This window comes from Berghia stephanieae, chromosome 3, assembly GCF_034508935.2.
Source record: "Berghia stephanieae isolate SIO BIC M18660-M18661 chromosome 3, UCSD_Bste_1.3, whole genome shotgun sequence".
In the NCBI taxonomy this organism is placed as follows: Eukaryota; Metazoa; Mollusca; class Gastropoda; order Nudibranchia; family Aeolidiidae; genus Berghia; species Berghia stephanieae.
In genome coordinates this window covers 76,982,071-77,007,907 of record NC_088362.1, presented here as the reverse complement: position 1 = coordinate 77,007,907, position 25,837 = coordinate 76,982,071, and the positions used below count along the sequence as shown (strand labels likewise).

Sequence of the window (25,837 nt, the reverse complement as noted above, 5' to 3'; positions counted from 1 at the left end):
GTTATTTGTGTAGTTAGTTTTAGGAGATTATGGGGTTTCTCTCCTTGTAAGTCACCTCTTTGTTTTGTAATTTATGTAGTGTTGTATTTTTTTTGTTGTGTGTGTATAATGATTTGTAATCGAGTCTATCTGTTTCAGTTGTATCATGTGCTTGTGTCTGGTGAGACTTTTTGGTGATCTCAAACTAAGTACACGGATGGTCCGCTATTGGAATTTACATCTGTTCCCTTTTTGAACCATTTCCGTTTGCCTTATTAATTTTTTCTCGTGTGCTAATATAACTTCCTTTCTACTATCCCTAAAATCACCTCAATGTTTTATAACTATTATAAGTTCCATCAAACCTTCAAAAACAAAGTCCTTGAAAGAATGTTTTCCCTGCGGCTCACGCCGATATTGCATAAACCAAAAGTGTCCCAAGCCCGTAACCTTAACTTATAAATAAAAATAGGAGCCAAAAAAAAATTTTTTTTTAATCGTGTGGGTGCAAGTAGCTACAAAGCAGTCCTTAATCTCTCTCTCTCTCTCTCTCTCTCTCTCTCTCTCTCTCTCTCTCTCTCTCTCTCTCTCTCTCTCTCTCTCTCTATCTCCCCCTCTCTCTCTTTCTGATGCCCCGCTCCCTTAAACATATTCAAGACCCTATGACTATAAAATTTTGTTCTCTTTCCTTTTTTGTTGTTGTTGTTGTTGTTTTTGTTTCGTTTTTGTTTCGGACTCATATTGCCACGTACAAGAAATGCACAAGGCAATAAATTTTGACGTCTCACTGTGTCCTAAATTAGAATAATAAACTTAAAAGTGAGAAAAGTAAATAAATAAAAAATGTTAAAAGTCAATCAAACTTCTCGAGTCACCAGGAATGGTGTCAACGTGTTGAAGTTGAAAATTAAGAAATTTTTTGTTAAGGAAGTACAAAAAAAAAATTAAGGAAGAAAGAAAGAAAATATGCCTAGAAAAGAGCTCGAATCCCTAACTCACCCCACCTGGGTTACAGTTACGCTGTGCTAAGCAGCTTGCCACCTCGATTTCTCGCTCTAGGTCAAACAGCCCGTGCCGTAAAATCTCTTCCGGTGGACTGAAAACACAGCTGTGTATTCAGTCCACTGGTGGACTGAAAACACACTTCCATTTATTATTTCGAGCTGTGTGATTGGCCAACTCTAAGGGTCAGGCGATACCTTCAACCCTCTTGTTGTTGATTCATTCATGATGGATGCCTTACTCCGTGTTGTTCGTAAATCTCCAAATGCGTTTCATAAAAGCCAAGGAAAATACAAGGCTGAGAGTAAGTCTCTTTTTCCATTCGTAGTTTTAAAACAACCAAGGTAGATCTGCTTGGTTATTAAAAACTAAGGTGACAATTACTCAAGATTCCACAGGTTTTCTTGGATACCAAATTTCCTAACCAATCAACAAATGGTTTACTTACTTCTCATGATGAAAAACTGAATGACTCATTTTACTCATTACATAGATACTAGAGTCTAGATACTAGAACTACTCTATAGTCTTCAGTTACATCATTCATTTACAACCACAGAAGCAGATTAAATTGGCTGGATCGGAGTCTTCTCTTATAATATAAAACACTGTGACTGTGATTTGATGTTCCACATCTTATTAATATTAATACTTACTTAATCTTCTTATTCTTATTCTTAGTCTTCTTAGTAGTATTAGATAGTAAATTAGACTGCTGTATTATTTAAGTTTAAGTATCTACTAAGACAGTTCAGTTAATTATTAAGTCTAAGTTAAGATTTGATTTTGGTTTAGTTTAGCCAGCGGAATAATTAAATAAAGATCCAACCAAATTCATCAATCCAATACTACTAGAATGAAGTGTACCGGTACCGTTGCAGCTTCAACTCCCAACAACACTGATGGGAGTGGGGTGCCTGTAGTCTGTAGACAGGTGCCGATTAGCCATTGGCGTAAAAGTGAAGCGCTAGTTGGGGTTAAAATCTGAACATAATCACTGTTGCATTATTTTTCACAGTAGTTGAACGGTTCTGGTATCATTTTATAGTACAGAGATGCTTTCTTTTAACGTGATAGAAATCAATGTTGGTACATTATGTCAAAAATTATAATTTGATAAAAAATTACGTCATTTAAAAACTTTTGTAATTTTTTTTCAAAAAGTAGATTGCAAAAATATAAAAGAAAATGCATCTAGATAATTCATTTATTTATGTCTATGTCAAATTTCATCAAGAATGAAGGCAGCGCAGTATGTGTAATTTTGGCCACCAGTGACCAGCCCTCTTTTCTCTATGCTAAAGTCTCGTTTCAATCAGTAATTACCTTATCGAGAGGCTGTCCAATGGGGGAATTCTCAGTCACACATTTTGAGCTTTTTGCAATAGTAAATTTTGAGTATCTAATTAAATCATCTTAACTTTGGAACTGTTTATCCTAGATCTAAAATTAAGGTATCATATTAAATGGTCTTCAAAGGCCTATCTGTCTATATAAATATAATTATTAATTTTTATTTTTGAAAAAATATCGAGCTGCACTGTAAGTATTGACCTTAAGGAAAAGACTAAAAAGTGGGCGTGGACCTCTTTTCATTTGTTAAAATACGATGGCTACGATGATGGCAGAGCCATTTTAGTAGATTACAGGGTCTAAATCTCAAGTGTTTACCTTGGATAACTCTAACTCTTAATTCTATGTAAAATGCTTCTGGAAGTATTTGCGATTTTTGCAATCATAAGAGTTGCTATGATATAAATATTTATCTCAATGATAATGGTTAACTTTAGGCTTATAAAATTCACATTAATTTTCCCTCATAAACGCTAAATTAGTTTAAATTTAGATTCAAAGATTCCTGTGGACAGGTGGACGCACCACTTTTGCTGCAGACTTTTAAGCAAGTCAGTTTTAAAAGTTTCATTTCAAACTTGTATGTAGGATATGTATGATTTTTCCAAATGATTATTGTCATGAACATTTTTTTTGTTTCAAAATAACAAATAACATAAGATATTCATTTTATAGGAAATAAAAACAAGCTATTTACTGTCAACAGTTCCAAAGTGACGTCTGCGAGTGTGTTGGGCAATATCAGAAATTTTCAATATCAATACGATACAGCAGCGATACTTATATTTTAAGAAGAAATAACGATGATCACTTCCTTCGTTTCATCTTATCAATAGAAACGACGACATCTATCATTCGCAGCCTGATTGTTGCATTTGTAAACGCAACTTGTACGAAGCATGACGGTTTGTAAATATTATAAGTCGATAATTCCATCAGAATTATGTGTTGTAAACGTCTATTAATTTTGAATCAAGGGGATGGAAAATAAGGAAAAATAGTAACTCGCATAATTAATCATCAGACAAGAAGAGTGTATCGATAGCCCAATCTTCCTATTTATCAAACGTAAAGAGCCACGTCTGGTATGACACGGTAATAACAACTGATCGACCCATGGGAAATTCCTCTTCGTTGGCCATCTAGTAATATCTATGGGTGTAAGTCACAATAGAGGTAATATCATGGAATCTTATTCGTCTAAAAAAAAAATTTTTTAAATTCAAATATAACTATCTTTATAAGTAGGAACCCCCCCCCCCCCCTGTCCAAAAAAAAAAAAAAATTATAAAAGATTAAAAGAAAGAAAACCGGCTTTCAGTAGATGCTGACACATTTGAATTGTGTAATAGTTATAGTTTAGCAAAAACATACATATCGATCTCATTTCTCATGTGCTCAAAGTAGTCAAATAGATCCTGATGACTCTAAAATTCTTCTGAAATATAATTCCACAACTGTGAAATTTCCCGTTCAAAATTCCCCTTTTTACACCTTTTATTTTTGATAAATGAATTTTTTCCAGAAATACCTGAGAGATGGGGTGAAGACAAAGAACCAGTCTCAGATGGAGTGACATTTTTCCTCAAGTATATTGGATCAACTCTTGTTGAAGAGGTTGATTCAAACGACTCATATGGAGATGGAATTAGTGCGAAAGCCATCTGTAATATAATTGCTATGGTAAGAAAAAAAGGATGAATTGGTCTGGATTATCAAAACATCGTTATCAGTGCTTACAAGAAGAGATTGGAAGTGGGGATAATTTTTAAGCTTTTAAAAATGTCACATGCTGCCAAATGATTTTTAGCATTTTAAATCACATTTCTATTGATCATTTGGATTTTAAGACCAACATTGGTCTCAACTTAAATAATTATTAACTGTGGAGATAGCTATTTGAAATATTACGAAATATTTTTAGTCTTTGTAAATTTAAATTTGGAGGCAGCAGAAATGTGGTTTCTTAGAAGATGTTAAGAATCTCATGGACAGAGAAGAAAACTAATGAAGAAGTATTAGAGCAAGCTGAAACTAAAAGGTTATTAATTCGTACAAGACAAATGCAATTTTTAGGACACCTAAATCAACATACAGTGCAGTCCTGATAATTCGAATTGGGTGGGAAAAGCAAATGACTTCTATTTATCAGAATTCGATTTGTCTCCAAGCCGTGCCCGGGCCCTTACACTTACAAGCTACACAATAGCACAGAGTAGTAGTTAACGTTGCATGTTGTGTAGGCCCTCTACTTCTAGATCTAGATCCATCGATCAATAAAGAAAGACAGCACAGAAGAGAAAGAGAAACGCGTGGAGTGGGGTGTGGCCTATGATTGTTCGTGCCGTGTATTGGTCAGCTTGTGGTTATCACTGTGTGTTAGATCTATTTATAACCAACCCCCTTTGTTAGCCAGCAGACCACAAGTTAGTCTTAGTGATTAGAGCGCGAGAAGGAGAGAGGGATGACGCAAGACAGCTGGTCAATTTGGAGAAAGAAGAGAGAGGGCGGGTGGGACGGAGAGGGAACAACACGCCATTACATGCCTCAGGGGTCTAGTTATTATTATTATTAGTCAGCTCAATCATTAAAACGCGTGGGAGGGTGGATACGGAGAACAGGCAGTTCGTTATGACCTTCCAGAGTTTTTTTTTTAGTGATGGGCAAGCACTTGCACTTCGAATAAAGAGAATAACGACTGTTCGAATTCGAATTAACCATGAATATTTTATATAGAAAAAGAAGAAAATAATTCATTACATCGTATTTTCTTCGATTTAAAAGAAATTCGGTTAATCATATTTCGAATTATCTGGACTGGACTGTAAATGTATTGAACATTTTGCTCTCACGGGAAAGATAGAAGGTAAAAAGAGTAAAGATAGACCAAGAAAAATATATTTGAATAGTTTGAACAGCTAGCTGACAAAGAAAGAGAAGAGTAATATTAGTTTTCTGAGGTTATCTGATCAGAGAGATGAATTGCGTACCATGATCACCGACGTCTGGCACAGACTTGGTACTTGAAGAAGAAGAAGAATAAATTTAAATTTTAGAGCCATAGTGGGCAGGGAGGCATTACTATGTCTTCTAGCCCTCTATATCTGTTTTCCATCATGCTGTCTATCTTTGTTTTGGAATGAGATTACTTGGATTTGTCCTAGCCATGGCCAGAGTCCTTGACTCTTAGGTAAGCTTTTGAGAGATATTTTTTTCCTTGTAAATCATCTCTCTGTTATGTACTTTACATTTTTTTTGTTTTAATTGTATAATGGTTTGTAAACGTTTGAATGTATTCCTCTTTTTGGGGGCCTGTGTTTGTGTCTGGATGAGACTGTTAGGTGATTGTCAAACTAAGTTCACTGATAGTAGGCTCTTGGATTCTCCATCTGTTCCCTAATTGAATCCTTCTCCTTTGTCTTACTTTTTCTCTTGTGCTTTTAATTGTTAATCTATAATTTTTTTGTCTATCCCATTTTCTTCCTTTTTATTGGTGCTAAAATGACCTGGATGTGTCGCAAGTGCTGTAAAACCCTTATAAACAAGACAAACAATTAAATTTGAGGGTGTTACAATTACAAATTTATTAGTCAATATCCAGCTTGACAGTGATGTCTGGATTCATCAAAGATGTACCCTTGATTTTATTTCAGGTCAAGTCAGCTGGCAAGAAGCTGAGAAAAACGGCATTAACAGTTTCATCAAAAGGAATCTCAATGAAGGATATTGCCACTGGTCAACTCTTGTTTGATCTTTCGATATACAGGTACTTATGATTTAATTAACAATTAATAATTAATCATTTTGTCCTTGTGTTTAAATGATAAATATAAAAAAACTTTATTAGTCGAGGGAAATTGAGTACTCACTTGTAAATTACAAGATTGAGTAAATAAGTGTTATAAAGTTATAAGATATTAATACATAAAGATATTCAGTATAGTATGTACAACACTATATATTATTTAAGGTATAGATATAGCAAGAAAAAATAAATGGAATAAACATTTTATTACCTCACTTAATTATATTCAGTGATAATGATTAAACAAAAAACATTTGGAATTCCTGCATATTTTTATATTTTTTTAATTGAAGACCAAGATAGGGAATTGACAGATCATTGTGAAGAGATAATCTATAATATGCCTATTTAGTTTAATTCTATGCTTTAGGAAAGGGTGGGGGGGGGGGGGGGGGGGGGGGGGGGGGGGGGGGGGGGGGGGGGGGGGGCAGTAGCGGGTGATTCTGAAATTTTGTTCTAAAGCTTGCTTTGGGATATACTTAATATTCAAAGATTCTTGTGTTGTGACCAAAAAAATAAATAAATTGAAAACAAGTGTTAATGAAAATAAATGAGTTATTTAAAATCTAATTGTAATTTGAGAGAGATCTATTTAGTACAGGTCCTAGAAACGTAGCATTTCAGTAATTTCTTTGCTTATTAATGAACTAATGATAAGAATCTATATATTATCTCAATGCCACTACAATGGTATTATTATTCACTTTCCCAGAAGTTATGTCAAAAATAATCACGAATTGTCCCACAATATGTACTTCGGAAGTATATGAAGAAATTGTTTGTGTTTTTTTTAAATCATAAAGTTTATAGAATAATTCACTTTAAAACTCATTTTCATTCTCTCTTTTTATTTCAATTCAGATGAAGAAAGATGTGCTTTATTGACCCAAAATATTTTTGTGAATTCACACCATGGTCCATGTATTTTCAGAATTTCTTTCTGCACAGCTGACAAAATTCATGACAAAGTATTTGCCTACATTGCCAGGAACACAACAAATGAAACAATGGAATGTCATGCATTTCTATGTGCTAAAACAAAAATTGTAAGTAATTTGTCTTTGAGAAATCATATGCAATGTTTGTTGGTTTTTTTTAATGACATCACCATTATCTTATCTGTCTTGTTATCAATCTTTTATTGGGTTCTCTTACTTCTTTTATGTGATAGACCCTACAATAATTAGTCCCATTGGGTTGGTTCCTGGGCAGGGAAGCACTTACTATCCCATTTTCTTCCTTTTCACTAGCACTGATATGACCTTCATGTGTTGCAATCACCGTAAAAACCCTTAAAAACAAACAAAACATAATTAGACCAAAGACACCACAGCCTTATAAAAGGTATTAAATTATAAATAATTACTTTGAATTTACCCCTTTGGAAATACTTCATCATATGTGTTTTTCGTTAGTTTTAAGGAGATAAGTGTTGATTTTGACACTTTTGGGATTAACACTGGTTATCACTTTCATAGTCATATATTCAAGCCATATATTGATAAACTTTTAGACTGAAGTTGTATTTTGCTAAATAATTTGCTCATTTTTTATTGTTACTGACTTCTTTGTTATAGGCACAGGCTGTAACTTTAACGGTATCCAAGGCCTTTTCTGTTGCACAAGAGAGGTACATGGAAAATAAGAAATCGAAGAGATTATCCAAAGAACGGGCCATCAAAGAAAAAGTAAGATATACATACAATAAGCCAGATTTTGTTTTTCAAGTTTGACTTTTCTTCATTTACTATTGAAGTGATTTCATCCTACCATATCTCAAAATATTTGCTTCTCAAACTTTAGGGCTTAGCTTTCATGTGACAGAATTTTTCTTAATTACAGTGATTATTTGCAAATGTGGGTATTATATTTGGTGGTGGATGAAATCTGTAAATACTCATCTCAGTATTACTTTTGCTTGTCTATACTTCTCATTAAAAATCTTTGAGCAGGAAGTCTTACACCTGAGTAAAATATAAGGATGTGAGTAAAATGTTTTTCCAAGGACTCAACTGTATGCCGCTGAGAGCAGGACTCAAACTCTGGACCTTCCAATCTGGAGGATGGTGTCATTTCATAAGACCACATAGCTTGAAGTCCAGATTTTCTTATGACACCCGACTGTGATTGGGTAGCTGGGTCTGTCAGGTCTGGAAGAAAGCACCTTATGATATATTATTAGCATCCTAGATTAAGATAGCAAGCAAGTGCTACTGTCCTTTTCTGCTAAAGAAACCAAAATTAATATTTTCTCCTTGGGCAGCATAAATCTGAAAGACTTTTTCATTTGGTTTTATTCCTTTATAACAAGACACCCTTGTACAAACGGCTTTCCTTTTTTTGTTTGTTGTCTTTAACCAAACTGTATCTAGGGTCAACTGAGAGTTGCACAATAATGTTCGATTAGTTTCATTGATCTCAAGGAAAAATTCCTCATAAAATTAATTTTGTTCCCTCAATCCCATGGCAGGCCAAAAAATCAAGTCCTGATGCAAGTGTTTCAACCATTTCCCAAAATAACAATCAAGCTCCCCTCATATCTCTTAGCCCTAAAATATGTCATCCTGCCATAGTGTCCTCTACAGGTAAGTGCTGGTAAAAAGTTAAGTTTGCTTTATAATAGCATTTTATGTTAAAAATCTTGTTTATATATATATATATATATATATATATATATATATATATATATATATATATATATATATATATATTAGGTATCCCAATCCAGTCCATTTCTGTGTAACGGGCCTGAAAATCTCTAATTTTCAACCAATTTCACTTGGAGCAATCTATATTTCTATTTAAGTTACAGGGATTAAAATTATATCACTGAAAAGCTTATCTATTCTCCTTCTAAAACATGTCAGATTTGATGATTATTCTTGCAAAAATAGTTTATTAGACCCTTGTAAAGAGCATGACATAATGCGTTTTTTTATCGCGGCGAATAACCGAAATTTTATGGGTAACCATTTTTTAACCGCCAACGCTACTAGTACTTTTGTTGGATCGTGTTACAAATAGCATTATTAGAAAGGCAATTAAAAGCTCTTTCTAATGATACCAATAACAACGTGATTTATTTACATTAAAACCCTAAAAAATCGAAATATTTCAGAAAAAATACCTAAAATCGGCAAAAATTCACAAATTTCGATTTTTTAAAGCCAAAAATAGGATTGGAAACATTTTTTCTTTATAATATCTAAATCTCGATGGTATCCGAGATTTGTACCATCCGCGGGAGTTCCAAACGTCAACACAACGCGAGCATTCCATTTTCACTTTTGATTCCGGCGTGCCTAGCATCGTTGTCTCAGTTTAGTCTCAGTCAAGTGAAGTGTCTTTGTGTTATTCAATTCCTAAAATGGATATGAACTCAACAGATTTTTAAGAGAATCACTAGGTAAGTGTTTTAATTTGGCTTTTATTAAATCAATTTTACATTTAATTCTATCTTTTATTTAAATGATGATGTTTTATTATCGTCCGCTGACTTGGACAGGAATGAGAATATTGAGAATGACCTCATTTTGAAACTCCATGTCAGAACAGATCTCTGTTAATTCTTTACACCATGAAATCCTAATTTGTTTTTTCATGATATCATAAAATATAAGTTAATTCAACATGTGTAGGACATTTGCTGTCTTCAAAGTCAAGAATTGTGTTAAAATCTTTCTTCAAACACGACCTAGCAACATCGGCATAAAAATCCAAGATGGCGGCACCCGACCGAGTGCGTTTGTTTATCAATTGACGGGGAATAAGCACACTCCTGAAATTATGTGTTGCTTCAATTAAATTACTTTTTTTGGGTCTCCAAATCAATCCTTAAGATAGGTAGAAGTTAAGTAACGATTTTCGGCTTTCATGTTTTTTATTGTTTATTGACAATTGAGTCAAACAGTGAACTGGCCATTTCCAACGATAATGTTAGATGCTCAAATTAATAGATAGGATCTCTCTCTCTCTTTCTATCTATTTATTTCTCTCTCCCTCTACCCCCCCCCCCCCTCCCACTCTCTTTCTCTATATTCTTCTCTCTATATCTCCTTTTTTCATTTTTTCTCTCTCCCCCCACTCCCCCCCCCCCCAACTCTCTTTCTCTCTTCTCTCTCTATCTCCTCATTTTTTCTCTCATTGTCTAATCTTTGTCCCCTCTTACACTTATCTCTCTCTCTCATCCTCGCACACATACTCATTCTCTTTCTCTCCTTCTCCTAGCCCCCCCCCCCCCCCCTCTCCTTTCTCTCCATACAAACAACCAGTTGGCTACCTTACCTATGGAATTTTCTTTTTCAGAATGTTCAAATATTGTGTACTTTGTGTTCATTGGTAAAGTAACTTTAGCACCACTCTTCTTGTATCATATTTTTGTTCTTTTCAAAATGTTCTAAATAATGCTTTGTTGTTAGATTAGGCATAATATAGTAAAGAATAAGCTTAAATATCCATGATGGTAATAGTAATGGTTGGCAATGTAGAAAGTTTGAAATCCCATTTTTTGTGACCTGTTTTTCTACTTATTGACTCTTGATTACTTTTTTTTTCAGTTGATGATGACTATGAGGAAATGAAATGAAGGTTTTTGATGAAGGGGAAAGGCCGGCGACCTGATGCTTGTTGGAGTGCCCCTTTAACTAATCGAGTTCTTCTTCAGCTACATTTTCTGCGATGTGAGGGGGGATCATCTGAGGCCAAGGTATGTATTGCATCTGAGACCCTATGGTTTGCAAGTACCCTACTCACAAGCACAGAAGCTGGTATTAGGTGCAGTTGAGTTATTACATATCATTACTATTTCATTATTTTAAAGCCCTTCTTCATACCACCAGTAATTGATTCTCTTCTATCAAGCAGAAAGTATTGAGATCCATACGGTAGCAATCAAGTTACTACCCAATTAATGCTACAAAAACCAAGATATACCGTAGAATGTAAGGCTCTGTCTCTGAGGGACTTCTATTTACTGCATTCAACCTGTTCATATTTCAGTGCTCATATCATGCTGCTGTTTTTACCCCATTTGGTTAAGTCGGATTGTTTACTGCTTTGCTTATATTTCATAAATCTGCTCCAGCAGCTTACCTGCAGTGTGTGATCATTTTTCATTTATTTTCTTTCTGCAGATTGCAGAGTGGTTTACGTACCTCTATCCGGAGTGTGTCTTACTTGTCCAGAGGATAGGACTACTCATCGCCAGGAAGTTGGATACAGCTAGGTCAATCCACGACCCAGCAGGGCGTAAAATTTTCCTCAATGAAATTCTTGACTGTGATTACTTGTCGCCTTCGCTGAGTGCCCTGAGCATCACTCGCAGTGTGCTCTTATTTCGGACACAGCAGGGCTTGCCAGAGTCCTTCTTACTTGATTGGCTCTTACGTATTCTGAAGCTCGGACCAGTTCATCATAAATCCATTAGAAATGCTGTCAAGTCAACAAAGGCAATAATGGCAAAATTAAGGGAAAATATTCGTCGTGATCCAGGGAAGGTGACATCTTCAGTTCGACTTTTGAACCTTACTTTACACCTGGATCATCAACATCTCTGGTGTCTACAGTCTCTCCAGTATCAACATCTGTCTCTGCACTGTCAGTGATGACTCCAATGTCAGCCTCTGACACTCCAGTGTCAACGCTCACCACTGCCTCGACAGTGTCGTCGTTCACCACAGCCTCGACAGTGTCGTCGCTCACCACGGCCTCGACAGTGTCATCACTCACCACGGCCTCTACAGAGAAGGAAAATTGATGATAGTGAGGCAAATGTATGTGATCAGTCTGATTCTGATGTGGACGATGACTATGATGAGTTTCGATTCACAAGTCAAGGTCAATGGGTAGCAGTTTTTTATGACCAAAAGTTCTATGTTGGTCACCATTATCAGTGATCAACGGGCTTATGTGAGGTTCCTCATTGACTCTTCTGTTCGTGCCTCTACTTACAAGTGGCCTGTTGTTGAGGACATTGCAGAAGTGGAGTCCAAGTATGTCTTCAGGTGGGACTTCGAAGTGACATCTTCTGCAAGTCCTTGACTTTGGACAGTTGCTGATAAGGCTATTACAAAGGCTTATCAGCGCTTGAAGGGTATTATTTGATTGGATTTGGGTGAGAATTGTCCATTAATGGATTTATATTGCTCATACAAGGTGCATTTTGTGTTGGAACATCTGTTTTGTCTCATCTTATCACATTTCCTTTTTTTCCCCAGAGTCAATAATTTTATCTGGTCGACCGTTTTTGGCCAGTTTTTAGATTGCTCTCAAGGTTATCTGCTGCAGTCTGACTGTGAATATGCTTCATCCATGCATAGTTTATTACTTTGCAATTCTTTTAAGACTAAAATGGTTATTCTGTGGCTGTTTCAAAATTTTCTATGAATTTTTGAAAATCATGGATTTTTATATTTTTTGATTGTGGCATCCAAATTTCATTTCATTTCAAGAGTATTTCTAAATGAAAAGGTCTAGTGTTAAATGTTGTTTATAGTTTACAATTTTCTGTTTATTTTGAGGTATATTTGCACTATTTATTATCCTTAGTTATTTTTTAATGAATTTTTGAAAATTGGTAAATTTGACGAAAAATCAGTTATTTCCCTTGATTGCGAAAAATGACAAAATTTCAATTTTCAGATCTCAATAGCTCTTTAACCGTGTTTCTTAGCGCACGGGAAAAAATTAGACAAAGTGTGTGGGTACAAGTCTTTATGTAAAAGTGATCCTTTGGGTTCTTAGTCATTTACTTTTCTTAGAATGAGATCTCAAAAATGGAGTATTTTGCAATGCGAAAGAGTGTACTTTTTCTCGCTTTTTCGAAAGGCCATAACTTTTTTATTTTTTAATATTTTTTAATAATTTCTTCTGTTCTGTGCATCAATCAACACATAGTTTGAAATAAAAAGTCTTGGATTACTATTTAAAGCTATTTAAATTTTGGTCTGGAATACCTATATATATATATATATATATATTAGCAATGACTATGAAAAATGTATTTTTTCTCTTTTTGAGGAAAATTTTTGTCTAAAATCAAAGCCCTATCTCCACTGAGTAAAAATGTTTTTGAATTTTGAAAATCCATTCATAAATAAACAAGTTATGCAGTTTCAAAGGTGTAATTTATTTGGATGACCCGCAAAGAGGAAAAAAACGCGAAAATATGGGACGCTTTTTCGGCATTTTTTTTCGACCTTGTATCTTGCGTAATAAGTGAATTAAAAGATTGAAACTTGAAGAGCAAATTAGGATGGTGTTTTGTAAAATACGGGAAAAGTACTCGTCATATTCATATGAAATTTTACAACCAAAAAGAAGAAATGTTCATGTATTACCTTGTCAGCGACAAAACCTCCACGCCCGGTAGTTTTAGAAATATTTTACTCCAAAGAGTAAAAATCTATTTTTAACGGTCTTCTGGTAATCGCACGAGTTTTGTCGCTTGACATAATCTAAAATGACCTTTTTTCTAACTGTGTGCCAACTTTCAGTCATATTCATCGATAAACAGCGTTGTAATTAATTTTTAAAAATAGCATATACGAAACGGCTTCGTCCCATATTTTGACGCGAATTCGGGCACTTCATAAGCGAAAAAGAGGCCCAAAGATTTGTGCGGGATAGTCATTGCTATATATATATATATAATATTATATATATATATATATATATATATAATATATATATAATATATATATATATATATATATATATATATATATACACATTTATATATGAAGAGTGGTTTTCCAAGACTCTGTATGTAACTCCATTTTTCCCTATTTTGAGAAATTGAGGTTTAGTTCACATCAAATTTCTCATCCAGTCTATCACGTTATAATGATTAAACTTCAAATTCAATTAAATTTATGAAAACTCTTGTGCCAATTGAATCTTAAAATGAAAGTTTACGTTTCAATTTCGCTTATGCGATGGAAAATCTCAAAAAGTAGAAAATTCGTCTTAATTTGTTTTGGAAAACCAGCCTTCAATCAATATTTTTCTATATTCTCAGCTTCTGATCCAAAATGTAGTGTTTGATCCAGATGATTTTTTGCTTTTTTTGTTTGTTTTGTTTTTGTTTTTTGGCGCTAAAATGACTTCAAAACGTTCTTGAAAGATTGATAAAAATGAAGCGAAAATATTTTAAATTTACTTTCGAAGCTAGAAAATGAAAATTGTCGTCACTCCATTCAACCAAAAACGTGTTCAAAAGCATGTTTGTGAAGTATAATGCCCATTTTAATCAAAACAAGTCATTTTCCCAGAATTTTTGCAGAAGATAAAAAAATACACATTTTCAATAAACCTCATCATTGAAACTATAACAGATAGAGTGGTGCTGTTTATTTTATATATAATAGTAAATACCAAACCAATGATGTATCAAAATTCATTAAGATACAACAACTTTATGGATAACTTGGTTTTTAAAGACCCAAAAACAAACTCAGTCTTCAACGCTTGTGGAGGTAAAAAAAAGCCTCAGTCTCAAGAGATTCACGCTTTATCACTAACAATTAATCACTTATGGTAACTCTCACAAGCCTTGCTCACACACACTCATTATTATTATTATTAAATATAAAGCAGTTACTCGCCATATACTTACACTCTCAATAAGAATATTATGAATTGTACAAAATAAATAGACAATATAAACATCTGCATGCCGTGTTGGTCTGGTTTTGGAGTCATGAATTCCCTCAAAACATATACTTTAAAAAGTATAGATCTTTCTTTCAAAATGGTGAAATGTATAAATAATTTTGATTAACGATATATACATTTATATTTTTTTCAGAAAACTCACCAGTCAAAAGAATCCAGGAGAGTGACTCAAAAAAAGGCTGGGTGAGTATTAAATTTGGCCAAGGCTTTGTAAAAAAAGAAAGAAAAAAAAAGGACAAAGTATAAATATTTTTCTTTCATTATTGAAATCGCTGCTTCAAATATTTGATTCAATCCCCCCCCCCCCCCCCCCCCCCCCTTTTTTTTTTTTTTTTTTTTGATCCTAGCTTCAAACATGATGTGCATTCAATAAAGTTGCATAAGAAGACAATAATAAAATAATAATAATAGTAACAATAATAATGATGATCATGATATATATATATATTTCAGGAAAGTTTTGACGATGACAGTGATGCTGACAATGTAGACGATCTCTTTTCACAGTAAGTTCCTTTATATTTATTACATATGTAAGTGACCTATATTTACAAACAAAACTTGCCATCTCTTGAGCATTATTATTGGATTAGTAAAAGTGTCGAATAGTAACCTGAGAGCAGAAATTTGTTATCTAAAGTGATTTCTTTAGGTTAACTGCCAAGACACATAAAGAAGTTCCCATGATAACTCATATTTCAACAATGCTGCTGTCTTGTTTTAAAGATAATGCACACAATATCTATGTTATTTCTAGTTACAATTCAGATTTTGTCCAGATCCTCTTTTTTATTCTAATATTAAGAGCAAGATTTCTGTTGTTTTTCACCTGCATCCAGATTCCTACAGACTTCTTGAATCTAATACTTGCTACCAGAAACCTCCTGTCATTGCAGTTCTGGGCAAAATGCTGTCGGATATAGATCTATAGACTGTTAAAATGTAGTTCGATATTTGTTAGATTTCTGACAATAACACCACAATCTTTTTGTCATCATTTTGCATTTTATGTAAGCTGTAGACCACTCGACCTGCTCAGCTGGGTTCACTTTTGTTATATACAAATTATTAAGAGAAATCATAATCCAACTGGAAGGTGTTAGATTGCTACATAACCACTTTCGCGTCATGTGTGCACAGCACCAACTTAAATCATAGTGGAAGTCAAGGCTTGACAGCAATTGGCAAAAGGGAGGGCATGAATAGCCATCTGAGTTTGGAAGAATCAACAAATTAATAAGAGAATAGACTTTTTCAAAACTATCTGTAACATGACAAACTGTTGAACTTCGTGAGATTGATAAAATGTTAACCATTCATGTACTGATAGAGTTTCCAGCTGGTGTCACATGCATAGGTAGAAACAGACGTTGATGTTTAGTATTTATATGTGAACTAAAAACATTGGTGCGTTGCGACAATTTTGTCAGCTGCCATGATTGTTCAGCTCTATAGCTAGTGTCACAAATCCACTGTATTGGATATTTTTTATAAGTTTGTAAAATATAGGTTTATGCTTGTCGACTGTGTCACATTTATCAAAATATTCATTATTACTCATTTATCTTTGCCACCATCACAGATTGGCAGAGAACCGAATAAAGAAACCCCCATCATTGGGTACAGACCTGAGTGCAGATGATTTAGATGACAGTGTTCAGCAGTACATGAAGGGAGGGGATGCCTGCTATGAAGCTTTTGCCAGGACAAAGTCAATTGATGATCTTCTCAGTTTATAACCTGAATATAAAAGCTTTCATTTGTTCTTTTGTATAAGTTCATATTTGGTTCAGGATTAAAATTTGTGACCCATCGCTTCAAAATGGGATGAACCTGTTTCTTAAAAGTTCAAATTTTGATTTAACTTATAAAATTTATACCTCCATTGAAGAGATGAGTTTTGTTTCTAAATCTACGAAGCTCTTAAATTTCCATATTTGGGTCATTTTGACTTAAAGTTTTAATCATCTTAATTTATCCTGACATAATACCATATTGATGCACTGGGCCACATTTATGTCCTGACCATGACAATGATGATATTGAAATGGTGTGAAAATGTTATGCTGCTTTTGAATGTCTGTGATCAAGTTAATGTGTGATTAAAGTAAGTGATAATGGTTGACAATCACAATGCATTGTGCTTGGGCCAGATTCTTGATTAAAGGCTCTATGAACATTTTTCAATCACACATTTCATATTGTAAATCGTATTGTCTGAGATAGATTTTGTGCTTTAGATGGAATAAAATGTTAAGCTTACTTGCTCTGTGTAACAATTGCTTCTATCAATTTCAGCCTAGAGAACCTGCATTTTCCATCAATATTGCAATAATTTTCAGATTCTCAGAGGTTAAAAAGTTAACGTAAGAAGTAAGATTATTTTAAATGTGCAATAGTTTGTATGAAGTTGTCGATGAGTGTTTTCTGCTTCCATTACTTATATCATCTCTAACTCCCCCACTCTCATGTACAGTTTGTCAGATATTTGTAACTAATACAAAATTTTGTCTCTTTTTCATCTGATTTTTTAAAGCAGATAAAATGCTACCATTTATCATTCTTACAAAATGAGAAGTATTTTTGAAGATAGTTTAAAATTTGATTTTCAGTACTACTGTCTTGGTAAAGTAGATTATACACTGTAAGACGTATACATGAATTATGGCTTTGGCATTCAGGCTTTAGTATTTCAATGACACGTAAACAAATTGCCAGATGCCAAATTTGTAAATCTTGACACCTGAACTTATTAATCCATTGTAATATTTTATTGATACATTACATTGATATTTCAGATTAAACATCCAGCTACTATGTGTAAAATTAAATTTACTTTTTTTTTTTGGAACAATCATGAATCATGAATTTCATTGATCTTGTCCAGCTCGATATGATAATCTCGTCATGAGTGAATATGTTCAAGGAAAGCGTTTCAGTGCATTTCATTTTGCAGTGAATCAAAATATATGCTTGCCATTCGCCCATGTGATATACAATTGATTTAGATCTGTCTGCATTCAAAGTATATACTCATTTTTTGTTGATAGATTAAGTCTGGTGAATGCCAAAATATAACCAAGTTTTTAAGATTCATGGGTATTTTAAGTCATAAATGAAAATATTGCTTACAGTCTTTTTAAAAGGTAGTTTGATGAAATGAAAATTAAGCAAAAAAAAAAGGTTAGAGCCTGCTTTTCCATTCATTTAATTTAAGATTGTGAAGCGTGTCTCTCACACATTTTGAATTTTTTAGTTTATATTGATATATGCCTTACTGCCATTGCAAATGATAAAATCAATAAACTTCCATTTTCAGATTTTGATTTCCTGTGCTTCTTTGTCCAGAGAAAACGCCATGTTTTAAAAATTTCATATCAAGTCATGAATTGTGTTACAAATTGTTAATATGATATTATCAAACTTGGCAGATGGTCTTTAGATTTTCATTTATTGTTTTATCATTGATTAACATTTTTTATACCTGAAAATACATTTATATTTTAAATCATCTAATAACATAACAAACCTCCCTACCTTCGAAGAAGATCTTTACGCTTGTGCACCAGCCTCTATTTGTGCATTCCCTCTCCTCCAATTCACTGTATTTTTCATTTACACAACAATGGTCAATATTTAAAATTATCTTTTATTTAGCATTAAGTACTTAAATTTAAACATGTTATAGGTTATTTTAGATAATCCATTATGATAATTTATAATCTTTTTTATTGAATAAGGCAAATATGTAAATTGTTAATACTTACTCAATTAATTTTCGATGCTAATGATGGAAATATGAACTCAAATCATATAACAGAATGCAGTAGGGTTTTCTTATTATTAAAAAATAAGTTTTATTAGAGGGAAATCCGCATACAATGCATTTCTAGTCAGTATGGATATTACACAAATAATGATAAAAAATGTTCAAGATATTTAAACATTGTCGTCTTAGTATCAGAATTTTAATTCTAGGTCACCATATCATTGTAGGAGTTATTACTTTTGTTGGGAAATATTTCACAGTATTCATTTATTGTTTTTATCATTTATTTGAAATAGCTAAACTAATGACTTATTATATTTTCTGTAACTATTCAGTCAATATGAATATTAAAACTGCTTTAAATATATTCACCTCCCGATTTTAAGTCATGGTTATAATGAGAGAGGATATAGAAGTAGTATTAGTAGTGGTGGTAGTAGTAGTCTTTAAGGGCCATTGGATCCATGTAGTTGGAGTTTATTCCAGTTAAAGTGGCATTAATTTTTTTAGCAGACAGTAACAAGTGCTTGCTACCATTTTTTTTTGGTTTACTGAAATATTCGTGTTTCAGTTGGAATCTGAGTGGGGTCACTTGTGTGTTGCTGTATTACCCGTATCTGCTTTCCCTTTCCATGTTCCTTTCTGTCCTCGTTCTGGATATAGTAGTTCTCTTTTTATTTCCCCCTGGTCCTGGCGGAGATCCTCAGCTGGGAAGTATATTGGGCAGGAGGTCACATTGTGTTTTCTATCCCTTTATTTCTGTTTTCCGAATTGCTTTCTGTCTTTATCTTGGAATGGGATTACTTAGTTTTGTCCCAGCCCTGGCTGGAGTCCTTGACTGGGAGGAACACAGTCAAATGTATAGTTATAGTTTTGGGAGATGATAATTTTTTCCGTGTAAATCATCTCTATTGTTAGTTATGTATTCTGTAAACATTTGAGTGTGTTCCCCTTAGTGGGATCCTGGGCTGGTGTCTGGATGAGACTTTAAGGTGATCTCAAACTAAGTTCATTGATGGTATACTCTTGGAATCTACATCTGTTCCCTATTTGAACCAATTCCCCTTTGTCTTGCTTTTTTTTTGGATGCTTTCTTCCATTTTCTTCTCTTTACTTGCGCTGATATGTGTCGCAAGTGTCGTAAAACCCTTAAAAACAAAAACAAAACATTAGCTGGGAAGGAAATATACAGTACTTTTGTTTGAGAGGTGATATTTTTTTTTCTTGTATATCATTTTTGTTCTGTAATCTTATTGTTATCACTTTTTTAACATTTGAGGGTATCCTTCATAGCGAGATCTGTTGCTTTTGCCCGTATGGGACATTTGATTTGTCAAAATAGGCACAATGGTGGATTGCTTATGGAATCTTCTGTTCCCTTTTTGAACCAGTCCTTTTTGCCTTTCTATCTTTTTTTTTTCTTTATTTGATGCTTTGAACCTCACATTTACAACTTTTCCTCTGTCACCTTCCTTTTTACTGGTGCTGAAATGACCAAATAATGTCGCAAGCACTGTAAAACCCCTAAAACAAGCAAATAGAGATAAAATGATCTGATTTTTTAAATGTATTTATTTATTATTGTATTTTTTAAATTTCAAAATCTTCTTTGGGGCTTATTGTATGATAAATAATTATTTAAAGGTGCTATTTTGATAATCTCCTTGTTAACAAAACCATTTCATTACGACGAATGATTTGCATGTAAATGTAAAAGGATATGCTGTCATAACCAGTAAATGTATGCAATATTGTATTTATATATTATGTAATTTATGTGAAAGTAACTTTTGATTTTTCATCCGTTACAGATAAAAGAAACAGTCTATATATTATAGTATATATCTTGCTCGTAGAGAGGAATTTTCTGTCAATATTATTACCTGTTTAAAACTTTATATTTTCTTTCTCTCTATATGTCTTTTTAGGGTGACATCTAATTCTGTTAGAATATTCAAAAATTGAATGATAAAATTTTTAAAAATATACTGTTTGGAGTATTAGCTTTGGGTTGGGTTTTTCCCTCTTGTAGCAAGAGTTTAATCACATTTAATGAAAGTTTCCTGAGTAGAAAGATCAACCTAGTTAATTTAGTTGCCATTTTGCACAGGTCCAGTGATTATATAACAATGCAAAAACGCTTAGATGACAGTCTCAAGTTTATCAGTCCTTGTAGTTATTATTTTCTTTTACCAATCAAGGGACTGAATTGGGTTAAACAAATCCTTGCAGTCATTAGAGTTAGAGGTAAATATTTATGCATGGTCAGTTTGCCAAGATCATTCTAGTCCTCTTTCCTTAAACACTCAAAGTAATTTTATTTTCTGGGTGGAGTTCCTGACCTCCCATAGTGGGTAGGGAGTTACTTTCTGTGTCTTCTATCCCCCTACATCTGCTTCCCAATTGCTTTCTGTCTTTGTCATGGAATGAGATTACTTAGTCTTGTCCTGACTCTGGCCAGAGTCTTTGGCTAGGAGGGAAACAGTCAGATGTACAGTTATAGTTTTGGAAGATGATATTTTTTTTCCTTATAATTGTAAATCATCTCTCTGTTATGTCCTGTAATTTTTAATTTTTTTTTTTTTTTTGTGAACATGATTTATAAACATTTGAGTGTATTCCTCTTAGTTGGGCACTGTGCTTGTGTCAGGATTAGACTTTTAGGTGATCTCAAACTATGCATAATGATAGTATGCTCTTGGATCTACATCCGTTCCCCATTTGAACCCTTCCCTTTTGTCTTACTTTTCCTGTGTGCTTTCAATTGTATAAAAAAATCTATAACCTTTTTTACTATCCCATTTTCTTCCTCTTTACTGGCGCTGAAATTACCTAAAGGTGTCGCAACTGCCATAAAACCTTGAAAAACTATAATTTGATTTTCAGATAATTTATAATAATCTGAATTAATATATTCTGTGTTTCCGGCCACCTTACTTATGTATATATTTTAGTGCCTTTCTCTGTTTTCTTTATGCTTCTCTCTCAAACTTTTCTCATGTCATTTTTCTTTTCTTTCTTTTCTTTTTTTTTTTTTTTTTCTGGTGGTCATGCTTCAGACTTTATTACTGCTATTTTTTTTTTTTATTTAAAAAAAAATCAAAATCGGGTAGATCAATTAATTTAGTTGTTAACTTGAGCTGTTACGTGTGCCCAATTACATCCTCTCCTCCCCCTCCCCCTATCATTTTGTCAACGGCATCAGTCCCACAGTCACCTTTCACCTTGCCAGATAACCATTATCATTATTTATGCAATGATTGATTTACATATATAATGCAGTCCACTTACATTATTATTATTATTATCGTTGTTATTAACATCACCATTATTATTATTATTATTATTATTATTATTATTATTATTATTATTATTATTATTATTATTATTATTATTATAATGTAAAGCAGGCTAATGTACAAAATGTTTGTGACTCTCATGCTACATAAGTTGTATTCCAACAAAGGTCTCTTGTCTCATTATGTACTATTACTTTACATGAATAATCCTGTCAACCAATACAGATTCTACCGTAAAGTACACAAAGTGGTTCAGGGAATTTTGGCCACCTTCTGGTTGATAATTCTTCATAGATCGACATTCTGACTATCTCCCCTATCCCCCTAAATCATTTGACCTTTCCATGTGGCGTAGTCTGCTTGTTCTGGAAAATTGGTTAGGGTGTTTTGAACTCCCATGGTGACGCCCCTGGCGAAATAACACAAACTTTGCTGTTTCGTTTAAAAGCTGAGGTTACATTAATCACACTGTTTTTGCTGAGATTAGATAGTTTTGTCTGTTTTAGGGAGATATTTAAAGGGTTTTTTTTTTTTTTGTCTCTTCTTTGCCGAAAGTGAAACAAGATGACAGCGATCCTCATTTTTTTGTGTGGTGCATTTGTACATTTCTTCTACCATCTACTTTTGTCTCTCCTTTTATCCAAGCCTGTTGTCTTTCTTTTACTGGCGCTTAAATGAACATGTGTTTTGCATGTGCCTTTAAACCTCTAAAACAAAAACAAACTTCCTGTGGTTGGCAGAAAGGTCACTCTTGTTGTTTCTTCTACCCCTCACCCCCTGTGTTCCTTTTCCATATTGCTTTCTGTCTTTGTCTTGGATTAAGATTACTTGGTTCAGGCTTGTAAAACTTCTGTCAATTGTCGGATTTCCGACAGTACAGTTTTGCTCGATAAATTCTGTTAAGTGCTGATATTTTTTTTTTTTAATAAAGGAAAAATAAAATTCGTTTTGTCAAAAGCCAGAGCCACGAATAAGAAAATAAAAGAGTTACCTTGAAAAAATCAGTTTTTATTGTTTCAAATACCAACTTAAAATTGAAAAAGAAACTTTATTTGTCGGATCAAAGACAAAACAAACTAGTCAGCTAGGTATATTATCATTCATTATTGTCAGTTATCACCAGCTACACACTCCGCCTGATGTGGATGTATTCACTGTCTACTATGCCACAGACAAGAGAGGGATGACAGTGTCGAGTCGCAAGTCGTCGACACATGCACAGTCAGTAATCAGCTAACATACACAGCGTGTTTCGGACCGGGTCGTTTCTCTCTGTTTTGCTACCGACAAGCATATTTTTCCGGTTGACAATCTCTGTTCCTACGCTTTCTTTATATCTGGTGGAAAGTCAACAACTGATCTAAATATATCCTAAAAGCTGTAAATCCCACACCTGAAACAAAACAGAGCACTTGGAAAGATCAACCCATTCTGATCCTCTACAGTCTTATTTCAGAAAACTATTTTTAGTAACACCATGTGGTCACAATGTACCCCAAGGCGCCCTACCTTGTCAAATATTCTTGAATGTATCAGGTTTGCCATAAAATTGGCCTTCAAATGAGTGAAACGGTTTTGTTTTGTTTTTTTAATTATGAAGAATAATATAATATCAATTAAGACTTCTATCCGACAAATAAGAAGCAATCAAAACGTATTTATTGTTATGCAAACAAATGGATGTTGTTGATTTTCTACTCACAAAATGTTGTGAGCTGAAATTGAGATTGAAAGGTCTATAAAGAAATGTTCTTTACTGACATTTTTATATCATGTTTCATCACAAGCACCACTGTTGGATACAGAGTCACAGTGTAATGATTATAATGTGTACTGAAAGTATCCTTAAGATCGATCATTTTTCTGTATTGATTCCTCTTCATCCTGCTTACATTACGTACCCTTTTAATATTCAAAACGAGAATAAGATATCTTATCAACTTAAGAAATTTTTATGTTTTTAATGAAATTTTGCTGTTTATGTATTTAGACCCTGAGTTTTTTCTCTTTAATTTACAGATATATCTTACAAAATATTTATTTATAATGTTATTGTTAAAACAACACAAGTCTTGTTTGTGTTAAATAATGCTATATCTTGATGATGCACATCGCCTCTGATTTTCTTTTATGATTATTGGATAAGTTTTCCTTTGATATGAGACCACAAAGAATTTTGAAGTATGGCTGCTTTTCTTTTCTTTTTTTTTTCACTTCACTTGTGTCAGTATTATTATGCTTATTAATTATGTCATTTTGTTCCCTATAATACAGGTCTCTTAATCACATAAAACTTCTTTCTTCTATTTATCAAATCTTTTTTTTTACAAAGTCAATGTAATAATAATGATAATAAAATAACAAATTCTATTTGCATCGTGAACTTTGCTAGTTTATTGCCTTTTACCATACATGATATGAATCCAAATTAAATGTCACAAGACTGAATAGCTACAGTGAATGGAATGGTTGGCTTAAAGTAACGTTTCTTCTGACCTCCCATGGTGGGCATAGAGGTCACCAGCTGTGTTTTCTTTCCCTCATGTTTATTTTCCCTTTTCATGTTGTGGGGTTTTTTTCCTGGTCCTGGCGGGCATTCTTAGCTGAGAGGGAGAAAGTCAAATGTTAGTTTTTTAGATGATATTTTTGTCTTTCTATAAATCATCTCTGTAGTGTATTTTTTGATTTATTAGGTTTGAATATATTGTAGTTTGTAAACATTTTAATGTAGCCTTCAGGATGGGACTTTTAGGTAATGTCAGAAAAAACCCCCCTAAGAACAAATGAAACAAACATAAGGCAACATATCTGGCCCTTTGCTTTCGGGTTTTTTTGTTTTTTTTTTGTTTCTCATAGCTCGGATGCAGAAATTTGCCCTCAGTCGATGGTGCTGGTTGGGATGTTTTTGACCTCTCATGGTGGACGGGCAGGTAACTCTTGTTGTGTCTTCTTTCGCCCAAAATCTTATGTCCTTTTCTAGCTTTCTGACATTGTCTTGGAATGAGGTGGATTTATTTTGTCCTGGCCCTGACTGGAGTCCTTGGATTGGAGGGAAATAGTCAAATGAATTGTATTAACTTAGGGAGTTAATATATCATTTTTTTTTCATTGTAAATCATCTCTCTGTTGTGTTCTGTTACAGATTTTGTCTGGGTGGGGATCCTGACCGCCTGGGTGGGGATCCTGACCTCCCATAGCGGGCAGGGAGGTACATACTGTGTCTTCTATCCCCTTATATCTGTTTTCCAACATGCTTTCTATCTTTGTCTTGGAATGAAATAACTTGTTTTTTTCCTGGCCCTAGTCGGAGTCCTGGCTGGGAGGGAAACAGTCAAATGCATAGTTATTGTTTTGGGAGATGATATTTTTTTCCTTGTAAATCATCTCTCCGTTATGTATTATTGTGTGTTTTATTTTAAATGTATAATGTAAGTATTTGAGTGTGTTCCTCTTTGTTGGATTTTGTGCTTGTGTCCGGATAAGACTTATAGGTGATCTCAAACTAAGCACGTTGGTGGTATGCTCTTGGAATTTACATCTGATCCCTATTTGTTCCCAGTTCCCCTTTGTCTTACCTTTTCTTGAGTGCTTTAATTGTAATTCTAGAACTTTTTACTATCCCATTTTCTTCCTTTTTACTGGCGCTGATATAGCCTAAATGTGTTGCAAGCGCCGTAAAACCCTTAAAAACAAAAAAACAACGATCCTGACCTCCCATAGCGGGCAGGGAGGAACATACTGTGTCTTCTATCCCCTTATATCTGTTTTCCAACATGCTTTCTGTCTTTGTCTCAGAATGAGATTACTTGGTTTTGTCCTGGCGCTGGCCGGAATCCTAGCTGGGAGGGAAACAGTCAAATGCATAGTTATTGTTTTGGGAGATGATATTTTTTTCCTTGTAAATCATCTCTCTGTTATGTATTATTATTTTTATTTTGAATGTATAATGTAAGCATT

At 33.7% G+C, this 25,837-nt stretch overlaps 2 protein-coding genes across 3 annotated transcripts; both read left to right on the top strand.

Annotated features, from left to right (window-relative positions):
• Positions 1–1,175: 1,175 nt before the first annotated feature.
• LOC144968489 (low density lipoprotein receptor adapter protein 1-like) lies at positions 1,176–25,837 on the top strand. Its single transcript, XM_078906916.1, has 9 exons — positions 1,176–1,285; positions 3,860–4,017; positions 5,988–6,100; positions 7,071–7,185; positions 7,717–7,827; positions 8,610–8,724; positions 14,946–14,995; positions 15,266–15,318; positions 16,395–25,837. The coding sequence occupies exons 1-9, from the start codon at positions 1,207–1,209 to the stop codon at positions 16,549–16,551; spliced, it is 951 nt and encodes a 316-aa protein (XP_078763042.1). The 5' UTR covers positions 1,176–1,206; the 3' UTR covers positions 16,552–25,837.
• LOC144968490 (uncharacterized) lies at positions 9,459–12,557 on the top strand. 2 transcript variants are annotated; one of them, XM_078906918.1, is made up of 3 exons: positions 9,459–9,545; positions 10,696–10,844; positions 11,272–12,557. In XM_078906918.1, exons 2-3 carry the CDS (start codon positions 10,734–10,736, stop codon positions 11,740–11,742), a joined length of 582 nt encoding a protein of 193 aa, XP_078763044.1. In that variant the 5' UTR covers positions 9,459–9,545; positions 10,696–10,733; the 3' UTR covers positions 11,743–12,557. The 2 variants fall into 2 exon arrangements, with proteins under 2 accessions (XP_078763044.1, XP_078763043.1); XM_078906917.1 differs by lacking the exon at positions 9,459–9,545 and having other exon boundaries at positions 10,273–10,844.

What these genes read in the sequence shown, in the direction of transcription:
- LOC144968490 (XM_078906918.1), top strand. Translation starts at nt 10,734, where the DNA reads ATGAAGGGGAAAGGCCGGCGACCTGATGCTTGTTGGAGTGCCCCTTTA. An exon ending in GGGGATCATCTGAGGCCAAG is followed by an intron (nt 10,845 to 11,271) that starts GTATGTATTGCA and finishes TTCTTTCTGCAG; the next exon opens with ATTGCAGAGTGGTTTACGTA.
- LOC144968489 (XM_078906916.1), top strand. Translation starts at nt 1,207, where the DNA reads ATGATGGATGCCTTACTCCGTGTTGTTCGTAAATCTCCAAATGCGTTT. An exon ending in TCTGTAATATAATTGCTATG is followed by an intron (nt 4,018 to 5,987) that starts GTAAGAAAAAAA and finishes ATTTTATTTCAG; the next exon opens with GTCAAGTCAGCTGGCAAGAA. An exon ending in TATGTGCTAAAACAAAAATT is followed by an intron (nt 7,186 to 7,716) that starts GTAAGTAATTTG and finishes TCTTTGTTATAG; the next exon opens with GCACAGGCTGTAACTTTAAC.